General features: G+C 47.8%; 1 protein-coding gene across 4 annotated transcripts in view; it reads left to right on the top strand.

The window, feature by feature from the left end:
• Positions 1-15,242, top strand: part of CCNH (cyclin H) — a 484,538-nt gene that overhangs the window by 99,605 nt on the left and 369,691 nt on the right. For all 4 annotated transcript variants that reach the window (XM_069627590.1, XM_069627591.1, XM_069627588.1 and 1 more), the window contains exon 4: positions 2,252-2,325. In XM_069627590.1, the coding sequence (XP_069483691.1) occupies positions 2,252-2,325 (74 nt within the window). The remainder of the gene's footprint in view (positions 1-2,251; positions 2,326-15,242) is intronic.

Below are 15,242 nucleotides of genomic sequence, written 5' to 3'. Positions count from 1 at the left end.
AGCCACTCTCCCCTGCACTGCCTCCCTGGCACCCCCTGCACTACGTTACTGTGTCTGTATCCCACATTCCCCCCTTCCCAGCACTTATCTGCACTTACTCGCACTGCCACTTGTTGGCCCTTATTTCCTATATGCTATTGACCCTGTAATGCACTTTCCCCTCTCCCTTTCCCCCTTGCACTTCTCCCTTTCCCCTCGACCCTTGCACTTGCGCGATCTGAATGACACCTGGCCTAGTAGGATCGTTGTCTGTCTCCCTTTGTTTCCCCCCCTTCACTCGTCGCGCCTTGAAACACTTGTGTATAGGCGCGTTACAAATGCCATATCATAGTTCATCATAGGCTCGGTCAGTCCTGCTTCCTGGGAGTCCGGAGGATCTTCCTGGAGCTCTTGGCCAACTTAAAAGCAACGCACAGAATCTGGTGTTCCTCTCCCTGGCTATTCGGTTTCCAGCAGCAAATCTGTGGAAATGAAACCAGATCCGAGAGAATGTCCAGGTGGCTTACTTTGGAGTTGATTGGTCCCACCAACTCAAGGGGAGAAGTCGTCCTTGCAGGGACTGTCGATATGGAGTTTCAGCACAGCAGCAGGGCTTCACCAGGCAAACCAAAGGTCCAGGAGTTGCAGCAGGCGTCCTCTTCAAGATCTTCTTCGGTTCCTTTGTCCAGTGGTCGTCTCTGCCTTCCATGCCAAAAGCCTTGACTTTTATTCAGTTCTCTCCCATTCATTCCAGCCTAGCTGTCAGTCACCCAGCTGGTTGGCTGTCCTTGCCGGACAGTCAGCCGGCCAAACACTACAGAGTGCATTTGGGTCTCCTAGGAGAATAAGCACAGGGAGTTTCGGGCACCTTCCTCACTTTCTGCCCACCCCAGATACCCTGGAGCCAGAGGCGGGTTTCACTCGTGAATCCCGCCAAAGACAAAGCGAACAATGGGACCAAACCTGGTTTGGTGCACAGAGTAAATCTCAAGAAGGACCTTTCCACAAAGAAATGGAAAAAAGAGAAGACCAGGGCCATTTTGACAAAAATGGCACCCTTGGGTGCTTTACTGCACCTGCGAACGCGGTAAATGCACACCACTGTAGTTAAAACAAAAGCACTGCCACCAGCCATTCAGTGAGCAATGGGTAACATAACTTTGTTACATTAGAAGCTGGACAAAGGGGATACTAGGTAACCCCTCCAGCACCCTATTGTAAGATAGTGTGTGCTGGGTTTACAACGTTACAAATGTAAAGTAAACACAATTTCACGTAATTGCTCTGGGAAATAGTAGTTTATCCCAGAGAAGGAATTTAAACCTTTGGGAAATCTGAGCGACTTCCCTGTGCCACTGCACTGAAGGTGCTGTGTGACACAATCTAAAAGATGATGCCTATGGAGTTTGTCAGACTCCCACAACCAAAAGAAACTGTGTTAAAAATCACATTAAAATACATGAGAGTGGGAATAAGGGAATCACTCTCTCCGGGTTAAAAAAAAATCAAGTCTTCAAAATCCAGCAAAGTTGCTGGGGGTCTCTAAGGTGGAGGTAATTGGCACATTTCAGAGAATTCTCCCTAACCGGGGGTAGCAGCCATTCAGGTTCCCTGTATCACAGGCCTTAACTACTAATCTCAACCCACGTTCCATGGAACCTGAAGTCTGCTTTCACCGCCCTGCCACCACCCACTAGCCCCCCCCCCCCTTATCTTTTTTTTTTTTCCTGGTTCCCTCTGCCCCACTTAACTCTTTTCTTCGGTGGCACCGTCCGCCGCATTGCTGCTGCCGCCGATCCCTGGTCGCCATGGAAATGGGGCTCCATATGCCACTGCGCCTTCCACATCCATAGCGACCATGCTGAGACAGCATTTTCATTCAGTGAATGGGACGCACGCGGCGTCCTGTACATTGACTGAACATGCAATTTCCATACCACCCTGGATTTCCGGATTGTAATCCCAGGATGCTAATAGCGTTAAGCACCCGTTCCAAGTGCCAGAACAGGTGTTAACGTCTGGGGGCCCTTGGAGCGGGTGCTTAATGCCTAAGTGATGGCTTATGTCAGTTATTTCAGAGAGAAACAAAATGAGGTTACGCTCTTGATTAGTAAAGTGATTTTTCTTGTGAGTCAGTTCTTACATTTTTGTGTTTTTGTGTTTTGTATGCATAGAGCATAACATGTCTTTATTCCGTTGCATTTATTCCTTACAGTGTTAAAAAAAAAGTGATTTCTGTGCCCTAATGTGCCGCTTTACTTTTATTTTATAGGGGTCTGCCTGTATGTATTTCAAACGTTTTTACATGAATAATTCAGTAATGGAATATCACCCTCGGATTATAATGTAAGTAAGAGTTTGTTTGGGTCTTTGATCATTGTAAAGATGTATTGTGCAGCTCGGTCTCCTTTCTGTGCGGTCTCTCCAAACTGCCCTCAGTCAATCTTTGGGGGTATCTGGAAGTTATTTTTAGGATCACGCGCAAAAGCTGTTTCAGACAGATGCTTGCTTAATACTTAAACCCTGATTCAGAGGGACTTTTCCAATGTGGTTTTGCCATTATAAAACGCTTCTGTGAATTAGGCCATTAATGTTCAATGTGCTGATCTTTATATGAAAGTCTTACATAAAATGCTGACACTATCTTCTTGTATTTTCCACATGACCCGCAGCCAAATATTTAATAGAGTGGAAACCGCATTCCTTGTTTTCTTCTCTAGGATTTGTCACCAACCCTTTTAAGGATCATTTGTAAAGAACCCAGCAGAAAACTAGTTTTATCCTGGCACTTGAATGATGGCTGATTTGGTTTCAAAATGTGATGTGTGGTTGTGCATGCAACCCCAAAGTCTGCCTACCAGTGAATTGTATTGGAGTGTTTGTTTGCCTCAGTATTCGGCTATTTGAGGCTGCAAGTAAAATATAACGACTAAGTCTGTGCACTATTCCTTTTTACATATGTTGATCATTTGACCTATGTTGGTCATGTGCACAGGTAATCGAAAATTTGCCCAGTACTGTTATTTGTCAACCCACAACCCTATTCGCTACCCCTTAATCCACTCAACTATCCATCTGGTCATTCTTATTCATCCACCCATAATATAACCATCCAGGCCCCCACTCATGTCCCCCTGCCCCCAGGTCATGACGATCCTCAATCATGGTGCTTATGGCCAGCCTCCCCAGCCCAAATTGCTGAGCGGTGGCACATGTCTTGATGTCTGAATAACTATGGCCCTCATATCTCCAAGCCCCATGTGTAGTCCTCCGAGCTGTTGAGGTGTAGTGAGCTGCTTTTATCAGGTTTCTGCTTACTTGCATGGTAGGGACCCAGCAGTTACGGCGTATTCTCAAGATGCATGTTGTGTGCACTGGTGCAGTGATCCTGCACCAGTGGTCCTTTTCTTAATGTATCTTCTTATGTGCCTGTTTGCTTCCAATATCCTGACTAAACCCCAGTTGTGCCAGATGTTCTGACAGCTGCATTGTTGGCCTTTCACTTTGCCCAAATTCTGATTTGTGGGTGAATCTGTGACCTGTTTCGATCCAGGTGGCAGCTGCATGAATTTGCATTTTATCCCCTTTTAATGCCTCTGCGCCCCTCTCCTTGCATTCTTAGGCCCTCACCCTGGTGGTACAACTGGACTCTGTATGGTAGTGTTTTACACTATTCGCTGCTGCGGGTAGATGTTAGGGTAGATTTTATTTGTTAGGTATAATCTCCTCCACATGCGAGTCCCCCAGCACTTTTTGCTGCACTACTGGATTTTTGGTCTGTTCCCCTGAGTGAGTGGGAACCCTTTTCCACACTCACTCATTCTTTCACCCTATCTTTTGGGATACGTTTGATTTATTTGTATACATTTTTCTTCCAAGTTTTATGGCATCTGTTTTTTTACTTCTGCATCAGACAGTGCCCTCTGTGCAGTGTTGCTGGAAGCCCTTTGGATTTTCCGTTATAGGAGGATATTTTATCCTTCCCATCTTTTATATTGTGAGATCTGCACAACCGCCTTATGTGCAGTGCAAAGGGGTTACAATGTATCCCCTTTCTCACTGCTCCTGTAACCTTTTGGTTACAGGGACGGGCTAACCTGAATGGTTGATGGCAGTGGTTTTATCCTACCTACTTTTATTCAATTTGCATTCCCAGGCTCGAACTACAGTCGCCATTTCTTGTTTGCTTGTCCCTTCATTGTCCTTCATCTTCTGTGATAGGTGGGGCGGTCCGGGTTTTACTTTTGTCTTCGGCGTGAATCCTTTGTGAAGCCCGCCAAGGCTCCAGTATGTCTGTGATGACAGGATGCGGGGGAGGACCCTGAAACCTTGCTGTTCTTTGTCTTCTGGCATGTCTGCCCGGAATGAGTTCCAACTGGGAGGCTGGTTGTCCTGGATAAAGGTTGAGGATCCTGAGGCTGAAGAAAAGTTGACCACTGGAACAGAAGAAACGAAGATGACCAGATGAGCCTGCATCCCCTTCCAGCAACTGGAGAAGCGGGCTGATGTACTGCTGCTGTCCTGTCCCTGTTTTCAAATCGTCAGGAAAGCCCCGAAGGGGACGACTTCCTCCCTTGGACTGGCCGGTATAATCAGTCCTAAGAAGACTTCAATGTGGGCCATCCCTCGACGTGTTGCTACTTTCCTGGGTTGCAAACCGCCAATACCGGGGGAATTGCAACCACTTTGTGAAGCATCATCTTACCACAGATGAATTCTCCCGAAACTCTGTTGGACTTCTATAGTGGCATCTGTGAAAAAGGCACCAAAACCACAGATCCGCGTTGGAGCATGAACAATCCTTGGCTGGGAGTTCTCTCTCTCTCGCCTGCTGCTGCGAAATCCCTGCCAGAGTCCCTCCTTTAGTCACCACGGCCAAGGAAAGGTCTTTAGCTGCTGCATTGTGAAGGTGGCCAGCTTTTTTAATGTTCATCACTCCTCCGGTACTGTGGGACTTGGGGTAATACTTCCCTTGAGTTATTCAGTCGCTCCTTTGTTGCTTCAGTGCTAATTGGTTTTAGTGTTCGCCCATACACATTTGCCCAAACCTAATGCTTCTGCAAATACAGGGAGCCCTACATAGACCCTGAGGTCCCTGAACCCTTTTTGACAAACAAAAGCTTGATACTTGCTTGTAATTGAAGACACCTCTGGTGGAACTTTGCCTTTTCTACAGCTGTGCCTTGCCAGCTTTCCCTCCAGTCTGACTTTGAAGAACTCATATCTACATAGAGATGGACTGATAAACCTTTCATGCCCCGAAATGAATTACAAGTCTTAAATTGCTGGTGGTTGTTCATGCATTTTATTACTATAACATAATATTTTGAGTTGCTATAACAGTGGGTTTACTTAACTTTGAATTCCATTCATCAAGTCTTTACACTGTGGTTTACTTAACTATCTGAAGATGTATCTTTGCCTTGTGTATATAAAATAAATAACTATTTTTATACAACTCTAAGTGTTGTTTTGGGCCTATGTATATTCTAGGTTCTCTGTACTGACCTATAGCTCACATCTCTCTCCTAAGATAATCCTGGCTACTCTGCCATACTACCAAAACCTTGAGTGGCACAGACTTATACTAGAAGTTGGGGCTCTGTATACCAAGGGGACAGTTTTATAAAGTCCTACCATAGGTGGACCTAACAGTAACTGCTTCCACCAGCGTGTGTTTAGGCACAATTAAAAGTAACCAAAAATCCCTTTGTTAAAGGGCTAGGTTAAAAAAACAAAGTATCCCCATTGCACTGCATTGAAATATGCTGGGTGCAATATGAACATGTTACCCAAACATGGATTTACATGCTCATGAATATTCACCGTCGTCAGGCTGAGAATCCTCGGTAAAAGAAAAAACACTTAACTTTCACTAAAAAACTGTATTTCTCCTCTAAACCAATCACTGTCCTCTGGATCATACTGCCCCCATCCAATGACAGTCCCCTCCTTAAGCTTCTCCTCTGGCAGCCATGTTCAGATTTTTACTGCACGCTTCAGAGTTGGGAGTCCTCAAGTTAGCTTTCCGAGCTATTAGTACGTTTTTCAATAGGAAAAGTTACATTTTTGTTTCAAATAAGTCTGTGTTCTCTTTTCTTTATCCACCGACAGCGGGGACCCGTTGTCGGTGAAGGTCTACGCCCCTCAAAGGCAAACCTGCAGCGAAAATTCTACAAGGCCTCTTGGGTCTTCTTCGATCCCTCTGACGATGATGATGATGGAGGAGGAGGAGGAGGAGGAGGAGGAGGATGATGATCCCTCTTCAGGCCCTGCACCAAATGTGGGCTACGGAATGTGTTTGTGAAAGACAAGCCCCTGCAATGCCTCTACTGCCTTCACCCGGACCACAAGGAAGTAGAGTGCGAGATATGCTTCAGTTTCTCCAAGAAAACAGACAGGCGTAGTAGGCTGGCGGCATGGCTTAACGCCAAGGCCTCTGACCTGTGCTCTGAGCAGGGCCATGCCTCGCCCAGGACCAGTCGGTCCGAGGAGCGGTCTTTTAAGACCTTTGAGGGGCACCTCATCGGTGGGAGCCCAAGATGAGGCCAAAAGCCGCAAGTCGGAGTCCACTGGGTATGCCGCGGAAGCTGTTTCCAAAGTGGATAGAGCACGATCAGCATCACGTTCCACCTCCATTGCCAGCCTACCATCAAGCTCCTCTTCAAAGAGGAAGTCATCTACCCTGGCTAAACTACGTTAGAAATTCTTGAAGCGGCAGATTGAGGCGAAGAAAGCCGACCAGCCCAAGCTGGCTAAACCGGCACAGACTAAGACCTTGTCGACAACTCAGTACCATGACGGCTACAGGCGCTGATCATACGAGGCTAAGAGTGTCCCTGCCACCAAGAGGCAACACCGCCGCAGCGACTTTGGCAAAGTCTGCAGGCATGCCACAAGGGGTGAAACTGGCCCAGACTTTGGTTCAAGACACTCAGGGTTTCGGGGCAGGGGGCGAGGAGGCCCCGAACAGCCCTCCCAGGCCATCGCCCAAACCATAGAGGTTTTGTCCACGAATGGTGAAGATGAAGAGCCCTTACACACAGTTCATGAGGATGTTGAAGAGGATGACTGTGATGATTGTGCAGGGCCTAGTATTTCTGTTCTGCCTTCTCAGCCGAGGGACATTTCCTTGGATATTCTGTCGACTCTACACACCTTTAGTGTCAGATCCAGATGAGGATGCCTCTGGTTCCGGTACTCGTGGTTCCCCAGGTCCCCGATCAGCCTCCAGCGAAGAAGAGGAAGCGCCGTCTGACGCCCCCATATCAGCCTCCTCCACCACGTCTGGCCCCTTTTCCCCCAGCAGGCCCAGACACAGGTATGGGAACGGATACGGCCACGACGACGGATGATGACAAAGACATTGTCGCAACGGACAGTGAATCACCACATTTGGATGCTCTGCATAGGGTGTCACCAACAGATAAGGTGGGATCTTTCCACTCCATCTCTAGGGCCTCCAAGCTATTCCAGCTGGTTCCGAGGAAACCAAGAAGAGGGCTTCTTGTATCAAAAGCATGAGGCCAAGTGGAAAACGATCCTGGCGGTGCCTTTTGTTGGATGATGTTTGGGAGGAGAGCCTGGCCCTCATGGTAAGCCCTTGCACGGCTCCAGCCAAACAGGATAGGCTGGAGAAGAAATATAGGGTGCCGGACTCCGCACCCAAGTGTCTGAGGTTGCAGCCATCTCCAGATTCAGTGGTGTCGGCGGCCGCAGGGAAACAGTCGGCTAACCCTTCCTCATAGTTTTCGGTCCCTCCAGATAGCGAGGGGAAAAGGATGGACACCATGGGAAAGACAGTGATTTACACAGCAGCCTCCACTATCAAGGCGGCCAACGCACTGGCGATTCTGGCCAGGAAATTGTGGTACAAGCTGGGACCGATCCTGGAGTCTATCCCCGACGATAAGAAGATGGAGGCCATCGCTCTCTTCCAGGAAGGGGCAGTGATGTCTGATCAAGCCATCACAGTGGCTTTGGATGTTGCAGACGCGGGGTTCCGGCAAATGGGGAACAGTGTCTGCCTTCATCAACCAGGTTGGATGAAAGCCACTAATTTCCATCAGGAGGTCCAAGCGAAGGTACTGGACATGCCCTGCGATGGAGAGAATCTGTTTGGGAAGGGCGTCGACGACTCCCTGCAAGCCATCGAGACGGATATGGAGAGAGCCCGTTCCCTCGGCACTCTGCAGCAATATAGCTAGTGTTTTTTTCACTTTTCCCGAGGAAAGTCGAGCAGGTCTTCAAAAGGGTTCTCCATATCGTACCAACAATCTTCCATATTCTCAACACAAGAAGCCTATATTATGTTGTTAAGTTAACACATTTGTAACATGCCAAAGCCTGAGGGCATCGAGGCGCCATGAACATGGAAGAAGATGGCAGCAGTTTACTCGTGTCACACGAACAAGATGGTCGTCAGCTGTTTTCTGATGGCCAGATGGTTTTCTTCTTTACGTAGATGTTCTGGTAAAACATTTGAAGCCTTTGTTGCCTGCACATGAAAAGCACGGCCATATCCGCAGGCTCTCTTAATGCGATCCACTTCTTTGCGGATCAAAGATTTCTTGTTGGTTGGTAAATATTCAGCCTGTCTTTAAGATAGACTGGCGCGTTACCAAAGACATATTTGTGGCAGATGGTCAGCAACTTAAAGTGGATCCTTGCTGAGACGGCAGCCAGTGTAGATTCTTCTGTGCCGCAAATGTAGGTTCAGTAGGATTCATCTGATATATGATGTGTACTGCTGCGTTCTGAATCTTTTGCAATTTTTGGATGTCTGTCTTATTGGCTCCACCTAAAAGGGCATTACAGTAATCTTCTTGTGGGAGTATAACAGCTATAACTAGTTTTTTATGGTTTTCTTTTGAAACCAGTGGGACAACTTGCCGTAAAACTTTAAGGTGATAGTTGGTATTTTTTACGATTGCTTCCACGTATGCACTGCTGTCAAAACTGGCTTTCAAGTAGGTGTCCAAGGTCTTCACCTTATGCACCAAAGTAATCTGGCTGCCATTGATCGTGAAATTAACGTAGGGAATACTCAATTTATCTCTGGCTTGACGAGGGCTGTACAGCAGGAGCTTGGTCTTAGTTGCATTAAGGCATAGCCAGTTTGTGGTCATCTATTAATGGTCTGATAGACCGAGTCCAGCTTCTGTTGATCTTTTTCATGGTTCCCACTGATCTCCAATGCTAACTGGCAATCATCTGCATATTTACAGAAAAATAAATCCTAGTTCTCCAAATCTATGCACAATGGGATGATGTAAAAGTTGAAAAGCATGGGGGGGGGAGACATGCCCCCTGGGGGACTTCACAAGTGGTCATTTCCACATCGGAAGCATTTTCACTCCAGTGAACTCGTGAGCGGCATCCCTCAAGGAAGGACTTAAGCCAATATATTGCCTCCACTGAAAGACCCCCAACGGCGGCCATCCAATCCAGCAGAATCCCTTGATCAAACAAATTGAAGGCTGCCGATAGGTCTAACAATATCAGTGGCCCCCGACTTGCTTTGTTCCAGCTTTGAAAGTATGCAAGTCTGCAGGTCTAACAGTCCACTCCCAGTGCCATAAAAGCTCTGGAAGCCAGATTGCTACTTATGTAGAATGCCAGAACCTAAGACATAAGTCTGAAGTTGCAGTGTGGCAACGTTATCAATTAATTTAAGAAAGAAGAGTGTATTTGTGATAGGTCTAAGATTGGCTGCATCGTTGGGGTCCAGGCCTACCTTTTTTAGTAGTGGAGTGACCGCTACATTTTGTATAGACTGTGGGATAATTCCAGTTCGTAACAAAGAGTTTACGAACCTACGTAGGAACGGGGTGAAAATGTCCTTCTGTTCCAATAAGGTCAACCAGTAGGGTGCATGGTTTTGAGGACGTTGTGGATCGCTGCCATAGTCGGCTCTGTAAACCTAAAACCAGCCTGGGGTTTCCGCTGAATTGGATCTGTGTTCCAAATTTTGAGAGCCCATTTTAGTGTTAGCAATAGACACCTCCTTCCCAACCTTGTTACAGTTTTCAGTGGAAACTATAGGGTGTGAAACCTTCCTGGTTAGTTCTTCCATGATCTTTTTTTGGGCGATTTTTCAGTTTGTCAGAAAAAGCTTTCTGCACTCTTTTACAATCTTCATTGTTGGTTTAATAGTGGAGTTAGTGACTAAGGGTTTCTATCGGTAACTGAGAAGTCGGAAAAGTTCCTTGGTTTGGTTTCCAGCCTGATTGATTTGATCATTCTAGAAGCTACACTTAGCTTTTAAAATCTTGGCCTTGTATTCCTTTTCTTATGCTTCCAGGCTACCAGATTTTCTGAGGAGTTGTCTCTCATCCAGTCGTGTTCTGCCTGCCTTTTATTGGCTTTGAGTTCAACCATTTCTGATGGTTCGGAGCGTCTCTAACGGTTCTAGTTTTCAAGGGAGCAGCCTGGTCTAACATGCTTAGAATCTCCTTCTTATAAGTACTAATAAGGATATCATGACCGTCAGAATTGTCCGTTTTTGTCATTAAGACCTCTAGACATTCAGAAAGGATAGGTGCGGTAACGTCCTTAAAGTTCCTATTAAGTACTTTGCGCACAGGTTAATGTACTTTTTGTAAGGGGGATGGGAGCATCAGTTGACATGGGACAAAGTAATGGTCCGACCATATAAAAGGTATAGTAATGATATTGTCAAGAAAGATGTTTCCACTTCCTACCCAGTCAAGGGTATGCCCTTTTGTGTGTATCGGTTTGTAGTTGTAAATTGTTATTTGATGGCTTTTAGAGTTTTCTCAAGCTCCAAAGCTTTATTATCTTTAATGTGTACTTTCCAGAGATTGAAATCTCCTAATATGACCAATGCCGAGTTAACCGTAAGCATTAGGGCTACTAAATTTGCAAAGTTCCCGTTAAACTTTGAGGATTCCCCTGGTGGCCGATAAAGCAAAACCAAATTAATACTGCGATTAACATTAGGGAGCAATTTGATATGCAATATATTGCAGCCTGCGCACTGTGTCTTAGCTTCGTAGATGCCGAGCTCCTTTTTTACACAGGGCAGCCACACCCCTCCCAAACCCCCTCACTGTGCTTCCCAAAAAAAACATGGCCAGGAGGGGCTACTTGCTCAATAGTGGGGTCATGGGTGTCAGTGAGCCAGGGTTCTGTGGTGCACATAATTTCCACCCTGTGTTCTAGGATGAAATCGTGAACATCTATTGTGTGCTTCACAAGGGACCTGGTATTCAGTAGTGCTAGCGTTAGTCTTGCCGGAAAAGATCCTTTCCTGAATATGGCATCTGTTTTATAGACATTCTCCGCGGGGGGACAGGTGTCTGCTGTCACAATGTAACGTAATCAGGACCATCGTGCAATGTGCCTCCTACCTTCTCCACCCCAGACGATGAGAGATGGGTGTAGTGCGGGCTGCTCCATTACCCGTAGCAAGACTAACAAAATCAGGACCGCTAACCGCCTGTTCAGTCTCTTGGGCCATAGTAGAGGTTTTCTCATCACGTGAAATATGGGCATACGACTGTCTTCTAGCTTTTTCTAGCTTTGGCAATATCCTCGAGGACTTCAGCAATACCCATATGTAAAATAAGAGATAATACTCACCACATCTGCACGTCTACGAACGGACTAGCACAGACTAGCTTGTCCCATGCACGCCGTTGCATTCGCGCCGGGTTTGAAGGGAAGTATGCGTCGAACTGCAAGCCCTACTGGGTAATGTAGTACTACAACCTGTGCAGAGCGCCCTGGGTACTCTGATTCAACTTGCACTGTGTGCAAACGGCAAAGTAAGTAAATCTGACCTCAAAAAGTTTAAAAGCAATTCAATTTTAGCAGCTCAATGCTAATTAAAACCAAATATGAGAGTATGAGCGCAGATAAATGCACAGAATAGAAGCCAATGTAAATCTATCAATGAGGAATGGGTAGAACAGTTTTTTAATATACCCTTCGAGCAAACCTGCTGTCCTGTATGCGCCTGTGTGTTCGCACCGGGTTTGAAGGGAAGTACACATCGAGGACTGCAAGCCCTACTGGGTAATGTAGATCTACGACGTGTGCAGTGTGTGCAGAGCACCCTGGGTATTCAACTTGCACTGTGTGCAAACAGCAAAGGATAGCTTCAGTCACCTGCAGGGCAGGACGCCAGTGCCAAAGCAAGCCTGAACTGACTGGAACATGGGGCCCTCGCTCGTGCACCTCGGTGGGAAGCCGGCTGACTAGGTTCATCAGCGAGTGGAGAAAGATCACCACTGACAGATGGGTGCTGGACACTGTCACTCAAGGACACACCATGGCGTTCCAAAGCATGGTATCGGTGGATCCCTCCGGTTCCCCGTAAGGTGCAGCACATCCCTCAGCTTCTGGAAGAGTTACAAGCAATGCTGCGAAAAGGGGTGATGGAGCTGGTTCCCCAATGGCTCCGGGATCTATTCCAGATACTTTCTAGTCAGAAAGAAGACAGGGGGATGGAGGCCCATCCTAGACCTACGACGTATGAACAAATACCTAAAGTCCCAAAATGTCAGGATGGTCATGTTGCAACACATGCTCGGCCAACTGGAAAAAGGGGACTTCTTGACGTTGTTTGACCTGGAGGATTCCCATTTCCACGTCCCCATTCACAAGAAACATTGTAAGTTTCTACGTTTCGTGGTGCAGGGACAGCACTACCAGTTCAAGCCGCTATCATTTTGACTTGAAGTCCCAGTGTGTTCACGAAATGCCTGGCACCAGTGGTGGCCCATCTGCGTCTACAGGTCATACACGTATACCCATGCCTGGACGACTGCCTGATATGCATCCGCTCGTGTGAGCTGGCTGACGGAAACACGGAGATGCGTCCGGCCACTGACTGATCTGGGTTTCTCAGTCAACTAGCCGAAGTCCTGCTTAACGCCATTGCGGAACGCGCTGTTCCTCGGTGCCAGACTCAATACAGTGTCTGGCCTGGCGTCATACTCTGAGGAGAGACTACCAGCCATTCAAGGAAAGGTGCGCAGCGGCTGTCGTCGACGAAGACGGCCACAATGCGAGCCATCAAAGTCGTTACTGGGCATGATGTCGTCCTGCATCTACTTTGTCCGTCTCTGCAGGTTGCAGATGTGACCCCTACAGGGATTCCTGGACACCCGCTGGATACAGGTTTCCGGAAGCTACACAGACAAGATCTCTCTCAAAGAAGAGTTCTGTCCGGCGATAGGGTTGTGGGGCATCTGAACCAACATCGCCTAAGGCACAGGGTTTCAAACCCCCCCCATACCAGGAGACGGTCACCACAGACGCCTCCCTGGAAGGTTGGGGAATGAACACCGGACATCTGCACGCCAGAGACCTGTGGTTGCCGGAGGAGAAGAATCTTCATATCAACAACCTGGAGCTACGGGCAGTGTTCTGGGCCCTCTAGTCGTTCCTCCCGTCTCAGAAAGGCAGAGTGGTGAGAATCTTCATGGACTACACCACCACCATGTTTTACATCAGGAAGCAGGGGGGCACCCGATCCCCCTGCGCTATCCAAGGAAGCGCAGGACTTGTGGCGCTGGGCCACCGGACAGGGGATGTTCTTCGTCCCTCTCCACCTGGCGGGAGTCAAGAACACCATCACAGACTCCCTCAGCAGGGAATATGTATGCGATGGAGGCAAACTCCAAATGCCAGATGTTTGCCAGCAGATTCCACCAGCCGAGGAGCCTGAGGGACACATTCTCCTTCCCGTGGGAAGGACTGTTTCTGTATGCGTATCCTTCGTTCCCTCTCCTGCTACGAGTCATCAACACACTCAGTGTCGATGCAAGATGATCGCCCCGGTGTGGGCGAGGCAGATTTGTTATCCAGACCTTCTCAACCTGCCAGCGTTGCCTCCGGTCAAGCTGCCAGTTCTTCCGGATTTTCTCACCAGAGAAGGAGGCTCAATCCTTCATCACGACCCAGGATCGCTGAAACTTGGCTCCTGCAGCCCTAGAGTTTCAAGGGTATGAGTTGCCAGCGGACTGCAGGGAGGTCCTCGCCAAGGCCAGGGTGTCGTCGACCTTGTAATGCTATGGTCACAAGTGGAAGCGTTTCGCTACGTCGTGCTGGTCACAGAAGATTACCCCTCTGGGGGTCATTGCCCCACAGATCCTTCCATACTTGCTATCCTTGTCCAAGGCCGGACTGGCACACGCCTCCATCAAGGTACATCTGGCGGCTATCTCCTGCTACACCAGGTCCCCAGGAAGATCTTCACTTTGGTCTCACCGACTAGTCAAGGAGTTTCTCAAAGGACCTTGCAGAGCTTTTCTGCCAGTGAAGGCTCCTGCCATTGCATGGGAACTCAACGTGGTTCTGATGAGGCTCATGGGTGCCCCCCTGGAGCCTATGCATCAGGCCCCACTCCAGTTTCTCTCGTGGAAAACGGCTTTCGAATGCCCGCTGAGTACTGACTGCACGACTGCACTGCTCCATGCACCAGCGCGCTCAACTTTCTTCTGTGGATTTACATTACAACTTTGGACTTGCTGGGTATTTTCTGGACTAATATACCATTCATCTGCTATTTAAACTGCTTAACTGCTTCAACTAATTCAAATAACGCATACAATCTCTTTATTTTAATTTAGTTTTCTAACCACGCCCCCCACGAGTACTTAATTGGCTCCTGCACGCACCAGCGTGCGCGCGCACCCAGCTCGAGTACCCGCCGACTACTGACCGCTGAGCCGCGGTGCAGCGAGTCAGCCAGTCAGTTTCTCGGCTTGGTAAACAAGCCTTTCTCTCTTGCCCTTTACCTTCTTTGGCTTGTGGTGAACTCAAATAGTTTTCTGCTGAGTGGATCCTGTTTTGTGCTTAGGCTGACTTCCGTTGTGCCTGCTTTTCACCTAGAATGTCACACGATATTTCCATCGAAATGAATCGCCTTACTGCTGGTATGCCGGGTATTCCAAAACATTTAATGCAGCGGCAGCTTCCGGTGAAATCTCACAATAAACTCGGCCCCTGGCAAGTCATTGTTTCCATCTAAGAAAAACATTGCTTTTACATCCGACATTCGCAGTTTTCTTTTGAATGGGGAGACTGCCGATACTGCGTCTCCTAATGTGCAGGCTTCAAACACCACCTGTAATGCTCTGACTTCTCTACGAGCCTCTGTTCAAGCTAGATCAGCTGCCGCTGATTTGCTGCCCCTGCTTTCCGATACAACAATGGAAGGCTGTACCTCAGCATCAACTAGTTCACCTGATACTGACACATTTCATACGCCAAGTTACTTACCAGAGTTTTTA

This window comes from Ambystoma mexicanum, chromosome 6p (assembly GCF_040938575.1).
Source record: "Ambystoma mexicanum isolate Mex_15411 chromosome 6p, UKY_AmexF1_1, whole genome shotgun sequence".
In the NCBI taxonomy this organism is placed as follows: domain Eukaryota; kingdom Metazoa; phylum Chordata; class Amphibia; order Caudata; family Ambystomatidae; genus Ambystoma; species Ambystoma mexicanum.
The sequence above is the reverse complement of the archived record's forward strand: the minus strand, read 5'-3'. Positions and strand labels throughout refer to the sequence as shown.